Here is a 21,164-nt window from a genome sequence, read left to right as displayed (position 1 = left end):
AAATGAAACAACGTAACAATTAAAGAAAAGTAATTTAGCAGAAATCTACCTGGTCCATTATGAACAAATATAATCTGCACAAAAACACAACAATTTCAAGTCTTGAGCCCAAACATTATCTTAAATATGCTAATAAACCATAGTTCGTTAGCACTAATACACAAAAGAACAAGGATTACACTAGTTACCTTAGTTAGCTAGTGAGAAGTGTGCAAACTAAGGGCATAACTGTTTGCAGTCACTATTTGATTTGCTGAAAAGAGTAACTCAGGATGTTGATTAAATGCTTTAATATTAATGTAAGAAAACCAGACAACTCATTATTTGCAGTTCTGTTTACGTCTACAAAAAGTAAAAGTTAGTAGCTTGCTTAAACATCTCCCTGTCTCCAAAAGTTTAACTACAAAAAATAATAATTGTTTTGTAATTTAAATGTTAACTAAATTGGTAGAGAACATATAGTATATCATATATGTAAAAACGGCTGGTATGAGTAGAGAAAGCACTATGTAGAGGAGCGAACAACGTTTCGACCTTCTTCGGTCATCGTCAGGTTTACAAAGAAAGAAAGGGTTACTGACCGATAGCTGACCACATGTTTGAAGGCGGTTGTGTAATTGAGTGTAGGAATGTAGGGGACGTGCTTAGATGTTTGATATATTTATCAATATAGGTATAAAGGTGTTCCTTTGTATTGGTTTATTTTGGGCTTGAGTTGTTGTATAAGTAAGGCTTCTTTAATTTTGCGTTTGTTTATGTTTGTTTCTTTATTTAGTATTTGGGTGTTTTCTGTGGTTATGTTGTGTTTATTTGATTTGCAGTGTTCGAAAACGTGTGAAGTTGACTTTTTGTGTTCTTTGAATTTGATTTCCATTTTTCTACTTGTTTCTCCAATATAGAAGTCGTGGCAGTTATCACATTGTATTTTATAAATAATGTTGGTGTTGTGTTTGTCAGTGTAGTTTTTTACACAGTATAGACCTTAGTTCTGTGACTGTTTTTTTGAATAAATTTGGTGTTAACTGGAATGTCATATTTTGTTACTAGTTTTTGCCAAATTTTGATTATTTTTCTACTGATGTCGGGAATATATGGTATGCAACAGTATATGGTTTCATGCTTTTTTTTTTAAATCATGGGGCATATTTACTTTTGTTAGTTGACTTTGCTTTTTGTCTAGATGTGTGCGTATAATGTTTTTTTTTTTTACGGTTTGTGGAGGAAACTTGATGTTGATGAAGTATTGTTTCATTTTGTCTTATTCGTCGTCAGTTTTATCTGGTGAGAATAGTTTTATGGCTCTGTTTATTTGGTTTTTTAGTATGTTGAGTTTTTGTTTTGTTTTGTGTGCTGAGTTCCAAAGAATGTATAGTTCAGTATGGCTGATTTTTCGTGGATTTCTGTTTTAAATTGTGTATCGGTTCTTGTAATTTTGAGGTTAAGAAATGATATTTGATTGCTTTCTTCCTGTTTACATGTGAAGTTAATGTTGGGATGTGTAGAGTTAAGGTGATTGAAAAAATTAAGATCGTGTTCTGTAGATGTGAATCCCGCAATCGTATCGTCTACACATCTGTACCAGTATAGTGGTAGATGTAATGCTGTATTAATTGCTTGTGTTTCAACTTGTGTCATAAAAATATTGACTAGAACTGGTGATACTGGATTGCCCATGTTTAAAATTTGTTTGTATATATATATGGTTAAACAAGAAGTTTGCCTTCATCATGGTAAATTCTATCTATAAGGGTTACTAATTGGTCAAATGCCTATTGATGGGTTAGGGTCTCGGATATAGAGTTCTAAGGCTATCTTGCAGGCTTCAGTGGTTGGGAGTTCTGTAAAGTGGGATATTACATCGAAACTGGCCATTAAGGCTTTATGTTTAAGTTGATTAAGGTTAGATTTGAAATTAAAAGAGTCCTTGATGAATGAGCTGGCTGATGTTACACATTTGAAGAATGCCCATGCTATGTATTTACCAAGATTGTAATTATAACATTCATATGTGGAAATTTTTGGTCGTAGTGGACAATCTGGTTAACGATTTTCCCCCATCAATATTACGATAAAACTTCTAGATTCAGTTGAGATGGTAAGGTTTGTGGGTCCGAGAAACAATTAAACTAGGTCTTTGGGTTACTAAAGTTTGAAAATTGCTGCTTTACAGTAATTTTTTTCCTGTAAGAAAGTAGAGAAACATCTTAACTGACTGACGCAGTTTTGTCAATAACTTTAATGAAAGAAACTTAGAGGCTCCTTTGACCATTTCTCTGTATTAAAAACAAAGTACGCGATATGATAGAAATTTTAATTTCTTTTATTAACTAGAAAACAGGTACTTTACCTTTACCCTACATTGGAAGGGATAAAGTGACATGATGACAATTGTAGTCTTTGAGATTTTATCATATTCAAATAAATAGATTGAAGAAGAGAACCTGGTATGACTAGGTGGATAAGACGCTCGACTCGAACTCCGTGGGTCACGGATTCGAATCCCTGTCTCACCAAATATGCTAGCCATTTCAGCCGTGGGGGGCGTTATAACGTTACGGTCAATCCTACTATTCGTTGGTAAAAGAGTAGCACTACTAAAGTAGGGACGGCTAGCGCAGATAGCCCTCGTGTAGCTTTTCGCAAAATTAAAAACAAACAAACAAAGTATATTCCTTAAGATTTAAGCAGATCCATTTTAGATCAGACAGAATTTTTACCTGGTACAGAATTCTATATTTAATCTTCTTACATACATCTAATTGATTGGAAGTTTTGGTTTATGTTTTTGCAAGATTGAATAAGTAGAGTTTTTTTTTCAGTGAAATTTGTATCTAGTTTTTTCCACAATTCAGTGAGCTAAATATTTAGTGTAAATTTATTTCGTGCTTAGCCTTTTGTTAGGGTAAACTACTATTCCTATTTCGAGTAAATTTGTGTACTTGAAAATATCACAATACAGCAAAATTGTAATAAAAAACTGTAATTTTCGCTGTGGCTAAAACTGATCGCATGCCACAAAAAGAAATTTCTCGAACTATATACGATTATTAGAAATTACAGAGGACGTTAATGGTCGGTTTTTTTGTTGTGTTTTTTGTAGAGGTTGATTGGTTAGGGTTAAAACGTTGGTAAGAAATATCAGAAACATTCTGAGTTAATGTAATTGAATAGGTATACATTTTTCTTTTTCGATCTCTCTTTATATTAATAGATTAATACTTTCATAGCTAGGCATTTAGAATCTGAGGTAAGTAGTTTTAAATTTATTTATCGCAATTTAATCATTCATATTTAATTAATAATATTAAAAGTAAATTACTATTTTACTATAGCGTTTCAAAAGCTAGTAGTAGTACTAATATCATATTCATTATATTCATAGTACGGCTGTTGTATCCAAGCCGGCCTAATATATCCAACAATATTATTAGATGAAGGGCCTCATAAACAATAAACACAGTAGATATGTCGTATTGTCTGGTTCACATTCCATACTTTTAGGTTGGTATAATTAATGCTAAAGTATTATTAGTAATAGTGGTACCCTAAATAATTCGATGTGTTTGCTAGTGCTACTTTTAGTTAGTTTTGTTTTAAATAATATGTTGGTAATGTGTACTAAATTTGTAAAGATTGTTCAAAGGTAACTCTACTAATTAGAGTGTGGAGACTTAGGTTATGCATTAAGTATTATTAATACTAAATGTTGATGTACTGTAATGGTATTATTAGTTGTAGTACAAGTAGTTGTTACTGTTATTAGTGCCAGTACTCCATTAGTCTACTCTTATTATACATAACTTAAGTACCGTGTTTCTCTGAAAATAAGACAGGGCTTATATTAATTTTCACTCCAAAATATGACACTAGGGCTTATTTTCGGGGGATGTCTTATTTTGATATATTAAAAAATGAAGTTACAAAGTAAAACTATTAAACTAACCATTTAAAATAATCTATTATTAAACTATTAAACTAACTGATTAATACTTAAACAAACTAATTAACTAACTATTAAACTAATTAATAAATTAATTTTTTTTTATTTCTTTCCTCTTCCTGCCACTCTTAACTAGGGCTTATTTTAAGGGTAGGGCTTATATTAAAACTATCCCCAAAAATCACACTAGGTCTTATTTTATGGGTAGGTCTTATTATCGGAGAAACACGGTATTAGAATTGAGAATTGTAATACCTTGATTAGGAAAGTTTATCTTAATAATATAGGGGTAGGATTAAAAAATGGGAGGGAATGATGTGGTAATCCAAAATTTGATCTGTGTCTACCCTTCAGTTGTATTGAATTTTATTCATATTTAACGTATTCATGTGATATTACTACTGATACAAGGGTCTGACATAAATTGTTATTAATAGTGATACTTGTGATTTTCAACCCATGTTCTATGAACCTATAGAGGTCCAGGAAGTATTTTAAAGATGTTTACAACAGTAAAGATTAATTTCCATGTTTTTAATTTAAAAAGTAGAGATACATTACTGGGTTCAGTTAAGTTAAAATAATATATGCAGTACAATCAATTTTTGTAGACAGAACTGTTTGAGTATGGTTGTCTCTGAGATTATCTTGGGTTCAAGAAGGATTCTATAATGGTAAAGAAAGCTCAAGAAGTGCTGAATTAGACTGAAATTTTGCTGAATCTATTTCATCGGACTTCACAGTGTTACAAGTAACTAGAAAGTCATAAAAGAGACTGAATAACCTGAGCAATGTGTGAAAAAGGATTTTTTAAAATCAACAATACATTATAAAACATTTACTGTTTCTAAATTTTGCTACTTCTGTTTAAAATGCCAATTTTAGTGACTATATATTATGTCTAATAAACTAATGAAGAATTTAAGTACGTGCCAGACGTATTGAAAAAACGGGCTTGGATTTATTTAGTTAAGATGGTTTTATTTACTGATGGAATGATTATCTTATGGAATCGGTTGTTGTCAACACTGGTGGAAACCAGTGGTTTATGTGAGTTTCATAGGAGAATTGATGATTGCATAAAAGTTGGATTTGATGTTTCACTTTTTGTCCAAGGATGGGTTTGCATGGAAAGCCTTGATGGAACAAATGGTCTCTTCTTCTCCATATATTGCGTTATACATTGTGAAACTTGTAATATTTGTAACAGAAGAAATAAATTGTTTATTAAATAAACTGTGATATTACAGTATTGCAGTAATTCCAGTAATGTCTTACAAAGTTTAGTCCAGATTATGAGATGTAGATTAGCTCTAAGTACATATTTTAAGCTAAAATTTCAAAACGGTGATTCTAATAATATACAATAAATGAAAATAAATGTTAATGACATTTATTATAATGAGTGTAACAATAAATAAATAATTTATCTAGGAAATACAAACTCCAGCTGTATACTTGAACTACTGAGTCTACACTGTTTACAGTTGAAATATTAAAACATAACTCTTGTGTGGTTACTTTTTGATAATTTATTTTGGAATTTTTGGAAATTTAGTATTTAATTAAAAATTTGTTCAATTGGAGATCTCAGTCCTGGAAATTAGACTATGAAAGTTTTCTTTCATCAATTGGACATGTATACTAATTTCATGGTTTAATTAATATATTCATGTCATCCTTTGGACAGTTTTACTGAAATATAAAGTGTAAGTCATACTGTTCAATTGTGTTTAGTAATTTCATTGGTAAAGGCAGGTATTGATAATAACTCTTAAAGGTGTTATTGGGTACAGTTCTAATATTCATTATCTTTATAAATTTTCAATTCTGAAAGAAATTTGGGGTAAATTGTGTAATAAGTAATACATGATATTTTAAATGTGTATCTTAAATAGTTTAAACAAAATACAAACTAGTTTTAATTGGGAGCCATCAGTAGCATATGTGGTCACTTGCCACTCACCCCCACAAACATGTTTTGTTCATAGTAAGCTATCAGTAGTAAAGAAAACTTTAACCAGTTTTAGAACTAATTTTTATTATACTCATTAGGTTGATTAAGAATTCAGTCAGACAACATACAGTTCTTTTGACCAAACATGTCATCCATTCTTGTACATAATATAGAATTTCTTAATGCAGTTTTGCTTTTGCCTATAAAAGAAATAAGGTTAATAGTTAAGTAACTTAAGTTTCTGTCAGTTACAGTAATTACTCAGTTAATAATGCATATAAGTAAAGGTTAAGTGGAAAAGTACTTCTTATTGATAAATAAACCAGAACCAAAATTGGGGGAACCATTTCAGATTTCACTGGATTGGGGCAACTTTAAACAATATTGTATTTTTTTCAGAGATAATGGTATCAAACATGGGAGAGATCAGCTCTAAATGGCACCTTTAAATAATAAGCAATTTTGAAAATGTCTATTTTCTATGTATGGTAACAGGATATATAAATCACATGGACTGTTGCAAAAAAAATCCTGATGAAGTTAACAGTTTCTAGCAAAATAACTGCACAACACAGTATTTGTGAGAAAACAAATGCCTATTGTGGTTATTCCAGTTCTTTCATCAAATACACATCTGCCTCTATTTAACCCTCGCTCCTCGCATGCTCATCAAGTCCTCTCTGAAACTTCCAATCTTGTTGCACATACCACATCTGAAGACAGTCTTTTCTATAGGTTGATCACTCTGTTTGAAAAATAAAATATGATAATTTGCAGGTGACGTCTTCCCTGCCAAATCTTAAGTCCACATCACTTAGTTTTATCACTCTTATCATTTAAATAAAAATAAAGAAGATCCATCAATTCTGTCTATTCTCTACATATCATAAAACAGGTAGTAAGGCCTAAAAACATAAACATTTTTTTTTCTCTTCTGAAACATTTTATAAAAAAACAACCTGTTTAACCTTAACTTTAATAAATGTTGTTCAAATTAATATAACCTAATGTTTTTGTTTTGCACTTAAAGAACACTTGCCAAATGATTTAGATCATTCTGTATCACCTCTAAATCCCCAAAGAGCTAGAAATATCCAAAAGTTTAATGTCATCAGTAAATTTAATAATTAACTGTAAATTATTAATTATCTAAGCAAGACTAAACAAAGGTCCAAGCCCTGATCTTTCAGATACTCCACCAACAGTAAGGATCCACTTTGACTGAACTCTGTTGATAACCTCCTGCTTTGTATCATCCATCCATCTTATAGTATAAGTAACTGTTCGTTTTCCAACCCTTTCTGGTGTTATTTCCTTAGCTAATTTTTTGTGTGGTCCTTATAAAAAAGTTCTATCTAGAGGAGTATTTAATACAAGTCAAAGTAGGTCACTGTTTCTTTGAACGATCTCTCATCAGACCTCGTTTAAAGTATTCTATTTAGTTTTGGACTCCTTATTTTATCGAGTACATTAAACTGTTTTACAAGGTTTGAATCGGGGTTTGTGATGATTCACTGATCATGGCTCATTACACAATTTGTTTGGGCTATAGTTCTGTTTGTTTTTTTAAATTCTCTCTTTCTGTGTGTGAATGCCCTTTTATGTTATGTGAAAACAAAAACTTTAAGTAGTAAAACTATAATACAGATTTACTTTTCCATGCAAGTATGTGATCAGTCTATGTAGTGTATAACTGTTTTAAATATTGATTTGATTGTTTTAGAGGCCTGACATGGCCAGGTGGTTAAGGCACTTGACTCGTAATCTGAGGGTCACAGGTTTGCATCCATGTCACACTAAACATGCTTGCCCTCCTAGCTGTGGGGGCATTATAATGTGAGGGTCAGTCCCACTATTTGTTGGTAAAAGAGTAGCCCAAGAGTTGGCAGTGGGTGGTGATGGGAATGCAACTACTCATCACCATCCATATTCAACTATTGGGCTACTCTTTTACCAATGATTAGTGGAATTGATCATCACATTATAATACCCCACAACTGAAAGGGTGAGCACATTTGGTGTGATGGGGATTCGAACCTGCGACCCTCAGATTACGAGTCGAGCACCCTAAGTACCTTGCCATGCTGAGCTTGTTTACTATATTTATATTCTTGTAAACTCGCATTCTCACTCTTCTATGTAACAAGATTCTTCTAATTTTGTCTTTTTTCTGTATTGCTTCCTTTATTTTTGTTATTAGCTTGTTTCTTTCTTTCTGTAATAGCATTATCTCCACAAAGCTATTTACATTTTTATCCTGTAAGATCTACTTCTTTCTAAGCCTCGTGAAAGTCACAATCAAGTGCACAATTTTTAAACACGATCTATTTCATGCAGTGAAGCAGAATTTACCTCATTTACTCTTGAAGTATCCAGTCCTAATTAATTAAAACAAAATTACTAAAAAACTGATAATAGCACAAATTCAGAAGAAGACAACCAAAAAACCACATGTTAAATCTGTAACTACAGATATATATTATACTTCTCTGTCTCAGAGCTCACAAACCATATGTCCATCATTAACCAGTATAGCTTTCTCTAGAGGCTAAAAAGTTGTTAGATATTTTGGTATTCTTGATTATCCACCAATGTAGTGAAAGATGCCTTGTTAAGCTTCATTAGTGTTAGGATAATCGAATGGTAGCAATAACTTGTAAAGAGGAAAATAACCAAATTAGTAAATTGAAAATTGTCTTTGTTATTTTGGTGCCATAGTGTTTAAAAGTAAAATACTTTTTTTTTTTTTTTTTCAGGCAATTGTGAAGTATAATCCATTGTTTTTGGATAATTATGTACTTCACCCCAACAACAAGTAACATTGGTCAGAATCTCTATCCATCAAGGTAAGCATCTTGTCATTAAACTTCAGGGCTATTCATTTTGTGAAAAAAAAAATGAGCTTGCTTAAAGTTTAAGTAGCCTGAGGGAGTATAGTGTTGAAATTTGGTGGAAACATTTCGGTAAAGTGTTGTTTTTATTGTGAAGAAAATGTTTGCTAAGGAGCTGAAACTGCTGACATTTTAGTTAACTATAATGGGCTCCCAAACTTTAGTTGAGGCTCCTAAAAGCTCAGAAGCCATGGTGAATTATCAGCACCTAATCATTTAACCCTATCACAGTTATACCCTTTATAGTCAACAGAACAGTGGTAATCTCATTATTCCATTCATGTGCATCACTAATCAGATGACAAAGCATTTGGCTATCTTAAGACAATTATAGTTAATTTAACCATCCTGCAACAGATGAGCAATGTTCAGTTACCAAGAGAACACCTGGATTTGAAATATAAAATATCATCTACAAATGCCAGTACTTACTCTTATTACAACAACTTTTAACCCACAAATATTTTAGAATTGGTATTTTGTCATTTTGTAACGTTTACTTCACACAAAAAAATGTTTGAACTTTCACTTAGTTCTGAGGAGTCATTTCTTTACATAATGTATTTATTGGTTTATTTAGACAAACAAAAATACAACAAAATTTTTGAAATTTCACAATATATATTAATTGTTAAAATCAAAACTAGCAACTTCTACAAAGTTTGTGCAGTTTGGTTAAGTATTTCACTATGGAAAGTAAATAATTGGAAGGTTTCAGAGGCCTCCATCCAGTCTGGAAAAGGTCTATAGCAATATTAAATAATAAGCACTCTGAAGTACCATACTTTTATTGCAAACTGTTCTTAAAAGAAGTCAAACATAGACAGTGTTGTGTAGGAATATTTATTAGAATAAATACATTTTTTGATGAAAATTGTGCTTTGTCCAGTTCCATGGAAGTTTCAGAGAGAATTTTTTTTTTCCATGTGCTGTGTCCTCCTGAGGCAGTCTGGTGAACCCCAATTTGAGAATTGCTGAATTACAACCTAAAACTTTCACCATTTCATCTTGTGGTAATTGATGCAGATACTTAAACAACAGAGGCTTCACTAAGTTCTTAAAGATTTGGTGCTTGGACCCATGGGCTTTTCTGCTTTCCGGTACGATATAGACCATGATTTTCTATTCTGATTTTTCTACTGGGCTCTTGGGGCACCAGTCCCACATGCTAGTGTCTAGTAATGCCTCTGCTGGACAACATTTGATCTTCAAGTTGTTATATTTTCTTTTAATATTTCCATCCCCTAACTGGAAGAGAATGGAAACCCTCATGTTAGTAAATACAGTAGGACCTTAAGTTTGTTTTTAATACATTGCATTGATTTGTATTTCAGCATTACCTCTGGAATGGGACAACCCATGACATTTACAACTGCTGCTTCTGTACATGGGTCCACCCCGACATTTTCGTGGTCTCATACAGTTCCCACATACATGCCTTGGAGTGGCAAACAAGATAACCACTGTCCATCTCCAGTCATGAGGTTTACTGCTCCTACTTCTCCTGATCCATGCACCTCACAGACAGCTACAAGCTGGGAGCTGTTACACAACCTTGGAACGAATGGAGCAAACATGGGAAATCATCAACATTTGAAGAGGAAAAGTGAATCAGAAGATGAACTGTGAGTACTTGAGTTGCTTCTCTATCCAGTTGTGTATTCGTTTTTAAATATTTGTTCAGTTATTATGGTATGTAATGCCTAATGCTGATGAATTATGAATTATAGATTAGTGCTTTGAGTGATACTGCATCACAATAAAGTTGATAATATTTAATAAATTATTCTTTTCTGGTCCTGTAGGAGATTCCAGGGAAAATAATTACAATAATATGTTGAGTGTACACTTTGCGTTATATGCCCCTGATCATGTGATGGTTTTTGTTTAATCCTAAGATGGGTATGCAACACACAAATTCTGGGTTAAGATGCTAACTATGCCAGTCATTTGAAAGATATTAATTAGCTTGTTATGTAATGCCATATGCTGGTTAAACACTTTTATCTAAGTATCCCTTTCCAATATTTTTGTATTGACTTTTTTAAGCATATTCATATTTGTGTTTTTAGTCATTTTCAAATAACCCTTAATTTATAATTTCAGATTTTGTGGCTTGAGAAATCCTTGAATAATGATATTGTATTCAAGATCCTTTGATAACTAAAATGATCTTAGCAAACTGTTTTTGTACAGAAATTTTAAAATATCAGCAAATTAAATATTTCTGTTTTAGCACATTACCTTAATTCCTGTTTTTTTCACATTTCATAATCAAATTGCTTATTTGCTGGAACAGTAAATTAACTTTTACATGTCCCCTCAGTGTGGATTCCTGTACATGGTGAGGGGACCTCCCAGGGAAGGTTTTGTTTCTTCAGTGGACCCCCTCTAAGATCTAAACATCCACCCATGTGTTTGCCATGTGTGGTGACCTTTGAAGGGGAGGATAGGTTCCTGGTGGTTGAAGGGTCCAACTTTGGCCTCAAATTCCTGTAGATGGGCAGCCTTGGGGTGGCCCCCCTAGGGTCAATCAGCTGGTCTACTTGGGCTAGAATCAACCAAGTACCACTGTTGGATATTCTCAACATGTGTTGTGGACATTGTATCTGATGCTGGTGTTTGAGTATAGTGCTCACGAAACCCTGGCATTGCTGTATTGTCCTTATTTGGCAGCATGGTGCATCTTCTCATAGTGCTCCATGGTGTGTGGGGTCAGTGGGCACTGAAAAATTCTTTTTCTAATATGGATCCTCTAAATACAAACTTAAATAAAATAGTGAAAAAACAATCCACAGGTAAACAACCACGTCTCGAAGATTCTGAGCAGCAATCTTCAACATCTGTAATACCTGTACCTCATTTTCTTATACATTCTCTTTCAGACAAACCTTTAGGGCAAATGTCTCCCTTTTTTATTCAGAAGGGACTAAATAGACTTGCTGGCTCTCCAAAGTCAGTCAGAAAGCTTTGCTCTGGTGACATATTGGTGGAAACATCCACATCTCAACACAGTGAACTCCTCTTACATTCAAAGGCAATTGGGGATATACTTTTTGAGGTAATGCCCCATAATACTTTGAATTTGTCATGAGGAGTTATTGTTGAGAGGGATTTGACATTCCAGAGTCTGAGATTCTCACTGGTTTCTCCACCCAAGGAGTTTTTGTAGTGAAGTGTATCTCCACTTGCAAAGACAGAATTATGATACCAACCAATGTCTGAATTTTAACATTAACATCACTGTATCCACCTGCCATCATCAAGGCACATTATCTTAATAGCAGGGTATGGCCATACATTCCAAACTCTCTCAGATGTTTCAAGTGTTAGCAGCTCAGTCACTCCAAGACATCATGTCGTGGTTTTTTTTTTATGTGTGCTTGTAGTTCTGGCAAGGACCACAATGCTGTGAGTGTGAAACGGATCCTCATTGCATCAGTTGCAATGGCTCTCACCTATTCTACTTTCATTATTGGCTTAGATGGTTGGTAGAACCATAGGTGCAGCATTTGAAGACGATTTAAAACATTACTTATCCTGAGGCTCGCAAGTTGCTATCTACCACTTCATCTTGGACGTATGCTGCTGCACTTCATTCCTCTACTACAGTAGGAGTGCAGACAGATCTCTCTGTTATTAGAAGAGGATTCCTGCAACTGAGAACATGAATGAATGATCATTTTGCATCTTGGGGCAGGAGGATCTTGTATCTGAGGATATGCCTGTACCCGGAACCAAAGCAAGTGAATCTTGGGGTTTGCTGGAATGAATGTTAGGAACAGAGATGCATGTTGACATTGATTCACTAACTTTTTTAAACATGGAAGTCAAAAGACTTTTCATATGGTTTGAGAACGATTCTTTTGGAGGCACAGAGAGATCTGTCCAGTTGACCCAGGGCAGGATCCATGGAGATCGACAGATCTTTACCGAATAAGAAAAAAGAAGTGGTTGAAAACAGAAGGGTTTTCCACTCAATTTGCCTACACATAAATAAAAATAGCCACCTTGATACAATGGAACTGTTGAGGTTTATATTTTAATCTGGATGACATAAAAGCACTTTCAGCAGTTTTCTTTGTACAGAAATGACAGGCTGTGTGATAGACCAAGTCCATGGAGGAGTGGCACTGTTGGTGATCAACACGTGCCCACCCTGTCTTTGCCATTTGACACAAACTTGGAGGCCATAGCCATCCCTGTTTCCTTTGATCATACCATCACTGTTTTTTCTCTCTACCTGTTTCTTGAAGGGACCCATGATCATCAGACCTTGATGCTCTCGTTGAACAGTTGCCATCTCCATCTTTAATCCTGAGAGACTTTAATGGACATAATCCCCTCTGGGGAGGTACTAATATTGATAGGAATGGTTGCTTCATAGAGCTTATGCTCTCAGATCACACCCTTTCTCTTTTCAATTCTGATTCTTATACTTATTTACATGCAACTAGTCGGTCCTTTACTACTATTAATCTCTCAGTTTGCTCCCCTTCACTATTCTCTCACCTTTCATGGAGGGTTGACAATAACCCATGAGAATTTTGAGAGACTGGTTGTGGTTGTTGCCACTGAACTACATGCCCTGGTGGAAGTTAGATCAAGCCAACTGGCATTCTTTCACTACTTTTACAGAACTTGTTCCTGCCATCGTCTGTAAGCCATCAATAGAAGATTGTGTGGAAGCAGTGACTGACTGTATTCAGTGTATTCCCAAAACCTCAACATGTTTTCCATGATATCCTTGCCTGGTGAAATCCTGCCTGCCACATGACATGGAAGTCTTTAAACGGGCCTAGGATACTTTTCGTAGGTATCTCACTTTCTCAAACCACATCTTTTTCCAGCAGGCCTGTGCACATGCTCGATGGGTAAGACATCAAAGCCAGAAGGAATCATGGATTAAGTTCACAACCAACATATCTTCTATCACAATTTCTAAAGTCATATGGGATGAGATTTGAAAGGTCATTTAGCAATGTAATTCTGACCCCCTCTCAATATTATTCTCTGATGGCCAGGAAATAGCTGATACCTGGAACATTACCAGCACCCTATGTAAAAGTTTTTGCTGGGTATCTAGCACATCTGCTTCGTTCTCCACCTACTTATCTTTCAAGACTCGGGTAGAGCGATCACCTCTTTCCTTTCAAGTTGATTATCTTAATGATTATAATTGACCTTTTGCACTGGTGGAACTCAAACTGGCCCTTCGTCTGTCTGGCAGTATATCTGTCGGACCTGATGATGTACACTACAAGATTGTGTGCCATCTATCTCCTGCTTCTCTTGCTATTCTTCTGATTGTTTTTAACCAGATATGGCAGGAAAATGTTTTTCCTGATGTCTGGTGCCAGGCTATTGTCTTACCTTTCTCTAAGCTTGGGAAAGATCACAAGATTCTATCAAACTACCGTTCAATTGCTTTGATGAGCTGTCTCTGTAACACTGTAGAGAGGATGGTTCATACTTGTCTTGTTTGGTTTCTCAAATCAAACAACCTTCTCTCACCCACCAAGTGTAGGTTTCAATGACAGCTCTCCACCATGGACCACCTGATTCGACTTGAAACATCAATCAGAGAAGCCTTTTTCAAACAACAACATGTTGTATCTATATTCTTTGATCTTGAGAAGGCTTATGATACTACATGGAGGTATGACATTTTGCAAGACCTCCATTTATATGGGTTATGTGGTCATTTTTCCATTTTGTTAAACATTTTTTTAATCAACAGACGATTCCAAGTTTGTGAGGCTTCAACACTTTCCCCTTCTTTTCTACAGAAATTTGGAGTTCCTTGTAGCTATGTTTTGACTGTCACACTCATCAGCATAAAGATTAATGGTATCACTGAACAACTTCCTCTTACTCTTGCAAACGTGCATTCTGCCAATTGTCAAACATGAGGTATATTGAGCGGCTTAGTTTGAAAACTTTTTGTAACAATTTTATTCCTCCCCCTTTTTTTTAACATCTCTGGTTATTTTACCATGTAATTTATAAAGTATGTACAGATCAGTGAACATTTTCTGCAAACCTTATTGGCTGCCCATGTGATTGTTTACATGCATTAGCAGTACACTTCTGTTAAATGCACAAAAGGATATACGCAATGAATGTAATCATGTGAGCTGTTTCCCAGCACACAGAGTAATAGTGTCACCTTCCTTCCAGAGAATTAATTTAGTTTTATGCTGTGGTATCATTGATATTACAAATTTCTGCATAATTATTTAAGTTTTGAGAATATACCATTTCTGAGTTCTTTATTAAAAATTTTCCAGGGGACATTCCCCCTGACCTTCCCTTGAGTCTTCATGTCTTTGACAATTGTTACTGTTAGAAATCTGATGGGGTAAAATAAAAGTAGTCTATTTACCTACCCATACATCAAACAGTAATTTTTTTACCACACAGTGTTGAACTTCTCTGTGTATTTGTGTATTCACAGAAAGCATTTTCTCTTTACATCATGAAGTCTTAAGTTTTTACTAAACAAATGAGAAAAAGTAACAACAGTCACTGGAATCTTTAAAGTTTTCTTAGTTAAAAAAAATAAAAAGGCCTATACATCTTTTTATTTGTATTGTAAACAATTTTATTTTATACTAAGAGTTGGGTTTTTAATCTAATTACTAAATTCACAGTATATAACATACATTTCCACAAGGATTTGGTAAGAACCAGGGAATTTTGCACCTCAAATAGTTAACTCCATAATAAAGTGGCAAGACAATACCAACTTGTTTTCACTTCAAGTTATCTCTTAACAATGTACACTGTAAAAATGCATTAGACATTTTTGGTATTTAGTACACATTTATTTTACTTAATTAAAAAACTCAGCTTTATGGTGCTTCTTGCAGAGCTCCAAGTTGTTTTATGGTATTCCAAAAAGGTTTTGAAACAGGATATTGAAAATATATGTTGTTGTTTTGCAACAGAAAACATGACTTCATGAGTTTTCTGTTCTTGTTTCTGTATTTCAGATTCAGACCTAATAAAATTTATATCAGTGAAGAAAAGATGGCAGCCTGGTTTAGTCAGATTGACATCTGTGGAAGTAGTAACAACTGTCAACTGGAACAACCTGGGTGTATTGGTGGAAGATCAGCATCTTCCAGGATGGACCCTTCTTCTGTCAAATCTATGATGTCTGAGGAACAGTTGAATTCAATGTAAGTAAGTTGTATAAATCCATATATACAATTTTTAAGGGATGTAATAAGGCTTTTGTTTAAAAGAAGCAAAACATTATAATGGTTATAGCTACCTAGACTATGCATCTTTTGACAGAATGTGTAAATTGTGTTTGAAGCAATACCTGATAATTGTAAGTAAGCTTGCAGAGGTACCCAAACCTTGTACCATATTCTATAGGTTGACTTCAAAGGATGGCATGCCTGTGTACTATTTACTATTTATGTCTGAGAAAAACTCAGTCATATAAGGTACATGAAATTGCTGAAATTAAATATCACTGTTGGTTTCATTTAGTAAAAGTAGTAGATAGTCTAAAATCTCTTCCTTCTACGTGAAAGATTTCAAATAGCTTGGATAAATTTATAATGGCTCTTGTTGTGCAGTTAGAAAATTAGTGATAGTTAGGAGAAATTGTTGCTTGTGGGTAACATAATTCAATAGCATAATGTGACCTCCATTTTCCCCAAGTGATTTACAACTTATAATGACATGAATAGTTAGTGATTCAACGGGCATTCAAAAAGCCATGAAACAACAAAATTTAAGTACAAATAAATGTATGCTGTTATGAGTTTAAAATTATGTAGGAAAATTATAGTTTCATGCTACAATTTGAAGTCATTCTATAAAGAAGAAAATGGTAATTTCTTTTTTGTGATGGTTACAAGGTCACTGAACCCCTATAGAGTTAGGGTAGAGAAAATAACTGGTGAAGTATAAAGTCTTACTGAAAACAAACATTTGATACGTATTTAAGATGTCTTAGTGATTACATAAATGATATTTGAGAGTTGTGGGATGAAGAATAGTTTGTTTTTTAATTTAACCTCAAAATCACTTTGCACTGGGAATAGTAATGAAACATACTCTATTTTCGCAAACCAATCTGTAGTAAAACACCTCTTTAAAAAATCTGATTTGTTTATGTAGAAAATACTCTGTATGTAATCTCTGTATTTTATATAAGCCTGTTGCAATAGGGTTAACATGGAACAGAATTAGTCATATAAAAACTTTATTGGTATCTCTGGCTTTTTTTATTACCATTTTTTTTATTGTATGATATCATTTGTATGCATAAAGAAACTTACTCTGATTGTTAATTGTATCCATAGTAATACTATAAAATAAATCTGTGTTTGTATATTTTCTAATTCATAAAATTTAGACATATTTAAAGTTTGTCACTTGTACCTAAAATAATAGAATGAAAGATATTGTCTCGAATCTGTTATTTATTACTTCAAGATAATATGGAATTATATTTTAGTCATGTAAGAAAGGTTTTATTTTTTTAGCTTTCTTACATCTTTTTTAATTCTACAGTACTTTAATGCATGGCCAAAATACTAATTTTCCAATCAACCACTAGAGTGACAAAGAAATAAACCCTTATTCATTGTTTTTAAAGATATTTCTGTTTAATGGAAGCATCAAGAAATATTCTTTATATAGGTTAGCTGATGGAATAAGTAGCAAATCTCGCACAGAGGAACCTGTTAAAGAAAAAGGTGAATTAGTGTTGGCTCCTGAGTTGAAAAAGATCGTGGAAAAAGATACAGCATTTTTCCAGTCTTTGATGAACATGTAAGCTTTTTGTTTTTCTTCAGTTTCAACTATTTTTTAAATTTAAACTATGTTTTCAGTTTCTGGTTTTTTTTGTTTCTTTTTCTGAAATACCTTTTTATTTTTAGTTACAAGTTAGAAAAACTCTGAGTCTAACAAATGCCACATTATCACTATATTATTAAAAATGGTAATTGTAAAAAAACAAATTATATAAATAGTTTTTTTGCATTGCAGCCGAAAACCATCATTAGCATTAGTACCATGGCAACCTCCCAAACCTATCAGCGTTACTACACAATTGCTGCAGAGTAATTCCCAAGAGATGGCAACAGATAACATGGCAGAGATGAACAATAATACAGCTACTACTGATGATGATGATGAAGACAGGTACAGATTTTATTACTTTTTCTGTTACATACAATAAAAGTTAAAATGGGATAGGTATACATGTGTACCTTGCATAGTTCTTAATTTATCATATGATGTAATAAAAAAGAATGACTATCACTATTTTCCCAAGCAAGGTCCTATAGCAAGTCTATTTTTAATGTGTAACAAACATAAGGAATATGATTTGTTTTGACACCAAAGTTTAATATTCTACAAGTGCTCACGTGATAGGACATTAATTTCCTGTGTTGAATATAATTATTTAGAAACATGACAAAGAAGGAAACAAGATCTTGTTATGGCTAAAATATCCAAAGTTATTTTTGAAGGAATACTAATTAAAAATTACAATTATAATGTCTTATGTTTAAGTATGATTGATGTACATTCCCTAATATTTTGGTCCCAGAGTGTATCATAGAGTTTCAAAAACTAGATGTATTATATTTAATATACATTACACAGAGACATATTATATGTAATTATACTTTTATGCATAGATTGTGGAACATCCTTGTATTTTTGTGAAATGTTAATTAATGTTTTCAGATAAACAGTCAGATTATGTTTTATGTCAGCCATTTTCTGACTGGCTTGAAGTCAGAGAGCTAACGTTATTTTTCCATTTCTTGACAGTAACACTTTGCTGACAGATGATACTATACCTGATCCAATAACCAATGAAGAGTTCGACTCCATGGAACTTTGATGAGGTTTTTTCATAAAAGAAAAAATTCTTCAAGATTTACTGAACTTTTTTTTTTCTTTCTTTCATGAATTGTATCATTAAGGATGGGGAAAAAGATTAATTTTTACTCTTCCATTTCATGATAAAATGATGACTTGTAAATATTTTATAGGCATGAGTGAAGTGTCTGCTTAACATTAACATTTAAAGCTATACTAAAAATGAATCATTAATGATCTGTTTCACTTTAAATTTATTGGAACAATTGGTTCAAAAATTGAAACAAGTGAATTCTGATACAGCATGCATTTTGTTTCAAGTACGTTTCTAATATCATTTTTAACTATATAGAAGAGGATAGTGAAAATTCTGTTGGGGTGGTGGTAAACAAGTCTGTAATGTAAGGGTTAAAACAAATTGTGGAATTGCATGGTTCTCTTCAAACCTCTATATACAGAAAGAACTATCAGATTCTCTGTGGTGACAGAGTATATGGCCATCAGATATTACATCTATTAAAAAATATTCCTTTAACAGTTGGAAGTTACAAAACTTAAATCAGTATAAGAGTACATTGGGCATTGCTAACAACTGGGTAATACTCTCGTTAGAATTCCCAATTACAGTAGACCATATAATTAACTCTCATGAACAGATTTAAGATACAATATAAATCCTATTTATGATTTTTGTAAGCTTTAAAATATGTTCTGTTCAGTAATAACTTATTATCCTGGGATAAAATGTACAACAGATGAGACCAACACTGCCCTCTGTATACACAGTAAGGATTTTTAATTAAGTGTATTGACACTTTGATGTGAAAAGGAATTCATTTGCAACCAAAGTTTTGTAAGTTTTAATCATTTTGTTTTTGAAATACATCTGTTGTTTCCAACAACAGTAAGATGGATATTTCAGATTTTTTACAAAAGTTTTTAAACATTTATTTACTACAGTAGTTTATCTAGTGATTAGTGTGTTTTTGTTTTGAATGTCTGAATGGTATTCTAAAATACAATCGTACAATAGTCTGGTGAAAGCCTGAATAAAGTTAATTTTTAACAAAGGCTCGAGGTTTGATATTTGTTTACATAGAAAGAAATTTGGATTGAAGTCTCACTTGAACATGAGGTTTAAAATTAAGCTTGATAGTAGCAATACAGTGTTATCAATATGTATTATTCAAGAAAAGGTCATAACAGGTACATTAATTGTACAAATAAGAGTATAATAACAGTTCTTAATTATCAAAAATTTTCAACTTCCTTTATCAAATTGAGTTTTACTGGATTGCTTAGTGTTTGATGGGTACTAAATCTCCTGCCCAGATGAGTAATTTTGGCAGGTATCCAGATGCCCAGACTTTCTCAGCCACTATAAACACAACAGTTTCTAACATGTAGAAGACCAGACAATATAAACCATGATTGCACACAGTTTAAGTTTACCTTCTGTGCAACATTTTTATTTTTCTAGCAAGAGCATACCTAAAACTACTGATAAGTTACGAATGTTTGGATGGAAAAGTAAAAAAAAACAATAATATAATTATAAAAGATGGAAATTATGATAACCCCAAAATATTTTCCTGCAATTCTGTACACTGTAACAAATTCAAAGAAACTCTCCATTTTCTAACTTCACATCATTAGTGGTTAAGAAATTAATGCTGAAGTATAAGCTTCCAGCAGTTCATTAGTAACTGGTAATGAAACAAAGTAAACTTTAACATTTCACCCCTGATAACTGTTGTTAAACAATACCCATACTGTGCAGGCAATATTTGTATGTGATAACAACACATAGGTTGTAAATATGTTCATTTATGGCATCTATAGATGCCTGTCATTATAACACACATTCAGAGATTACAAAACAGCTTGGTGTGCCTCTGCTGTCAGAAAAGTTAGCACAACTGATGGGTGGAGCTCACCTTAAGTATTTGAACAACAAACTTTGATAATTCCCCATTAAGATTAGTGGGAAAGTTTTCATTTAAATTGTAGGGAACTGAAACACCTGTGATGTCCTAACACCTTGAATTATGACTAGCAGCAGACAGCTATAGTTCAAACAAGTTCCACAGAAACTTATAAACCTTTGGGAGTTCGTATTTATATTGATTCAATAATTTACAGTATTTACCACTACAAATCACATACTTATCAGGTTTGAAAGTTTCCTATAGGTGATAGGCCTCATTTCTGTCCTAGAATATCGAATGTCCTCTACTACTAAATGATGGTAGTGACAAACTAACTGCATCTAGTGAATCAGTTGATTATTTGCCAAAGAAAAATTTTAAATGGACTCTTCAAAATTTGCTACTTACTTAATTCATTCTTTGTATTTTATATTCATTATTGTACAAGCAAATTTTGAGAGTATAATCAGCAATGGAGTAACTTGATTTATAAGGTACTCAAACAATTTTGTACTCTGTTAAATGTAAAATTCAATCAATGTTACTGGCCCACTCCTTGAATTTAGTCTGAGTTTCTATCACTATGATTG

At 33.0% G+C, this 21,164-nt stretch overlaps 1 protein-coding gene across 4 annotated transcripts; it reads left to right on the top strand.

Annotated features, from left to right (window-relative positions):
• Positions 1 to 3,075: 3,075 nt before the first annotated feature.
• LOC143255518 (uncharacterized) lies at positions 3,076 to 19,718 on the top strand. Of its 4 annotated transcripts, none has more exons than XM_076511306.1 (8): positions 3,076 to 3,247; positions 8,654 to 8,743; positions 9,737 to 9,888; positions 10,123 to 10,413; positions 15,784 to 15,972; positions 17,453 to 17,584; positions 17,801 to 17,956; positions 18,596 to 19,718. In XM_076511306.1, exons 3-8 carry the CDS (start codon positions 9,869 to 9,871, stop codon positions 18,666 to 18,668), a joined length of 861 nt encoding a protein of 286 aa, XP_076367421.1. In that variant the 5' UTR covers positions 3,076 to 3,247; positions 8,654 to 8,743; positions 9,737 to 9,868; the 3' UTR covers positions 18,669 to 19,718. The 4 variants fall into 4 exon arrangements, with proteins under 4 accessions (XP_076367421.1, XP_076367419.1, XP_076367422.1 ...); XM_076511307.1 differs by lacking the exon at positions 3,076 to 3,247 and adding an exon at positions 3,433 to 3,501; XM_076511304.1 differs by lacking the exon at positions 9,737 to 9,888 and having other exon boundaries at positions 3,077 to 3,247.
• The last annotated feature ends 1,446 nt before the right edge of the window (positions 19,719 to 21,164 follow it).

This window comes from Tachypleus tridentatus, chromosome 7 (assembly GCF_004210375.1).
Source record: "Tachypleus tridentatus isolate NWPU-2018 chromosome 7, ASM421037v1, whole genome shotgun sequence".
Classification (NCBI taxonomy): Eukaryota; Metazoa; Arthropoda; class Merostomata; order Xiphosura; family Limulidae; genus Tachypleus; species Tachypleus tridentatus.
This window is presented reverse-complemented; position numbering and strand designations above follow the sequence as displayed.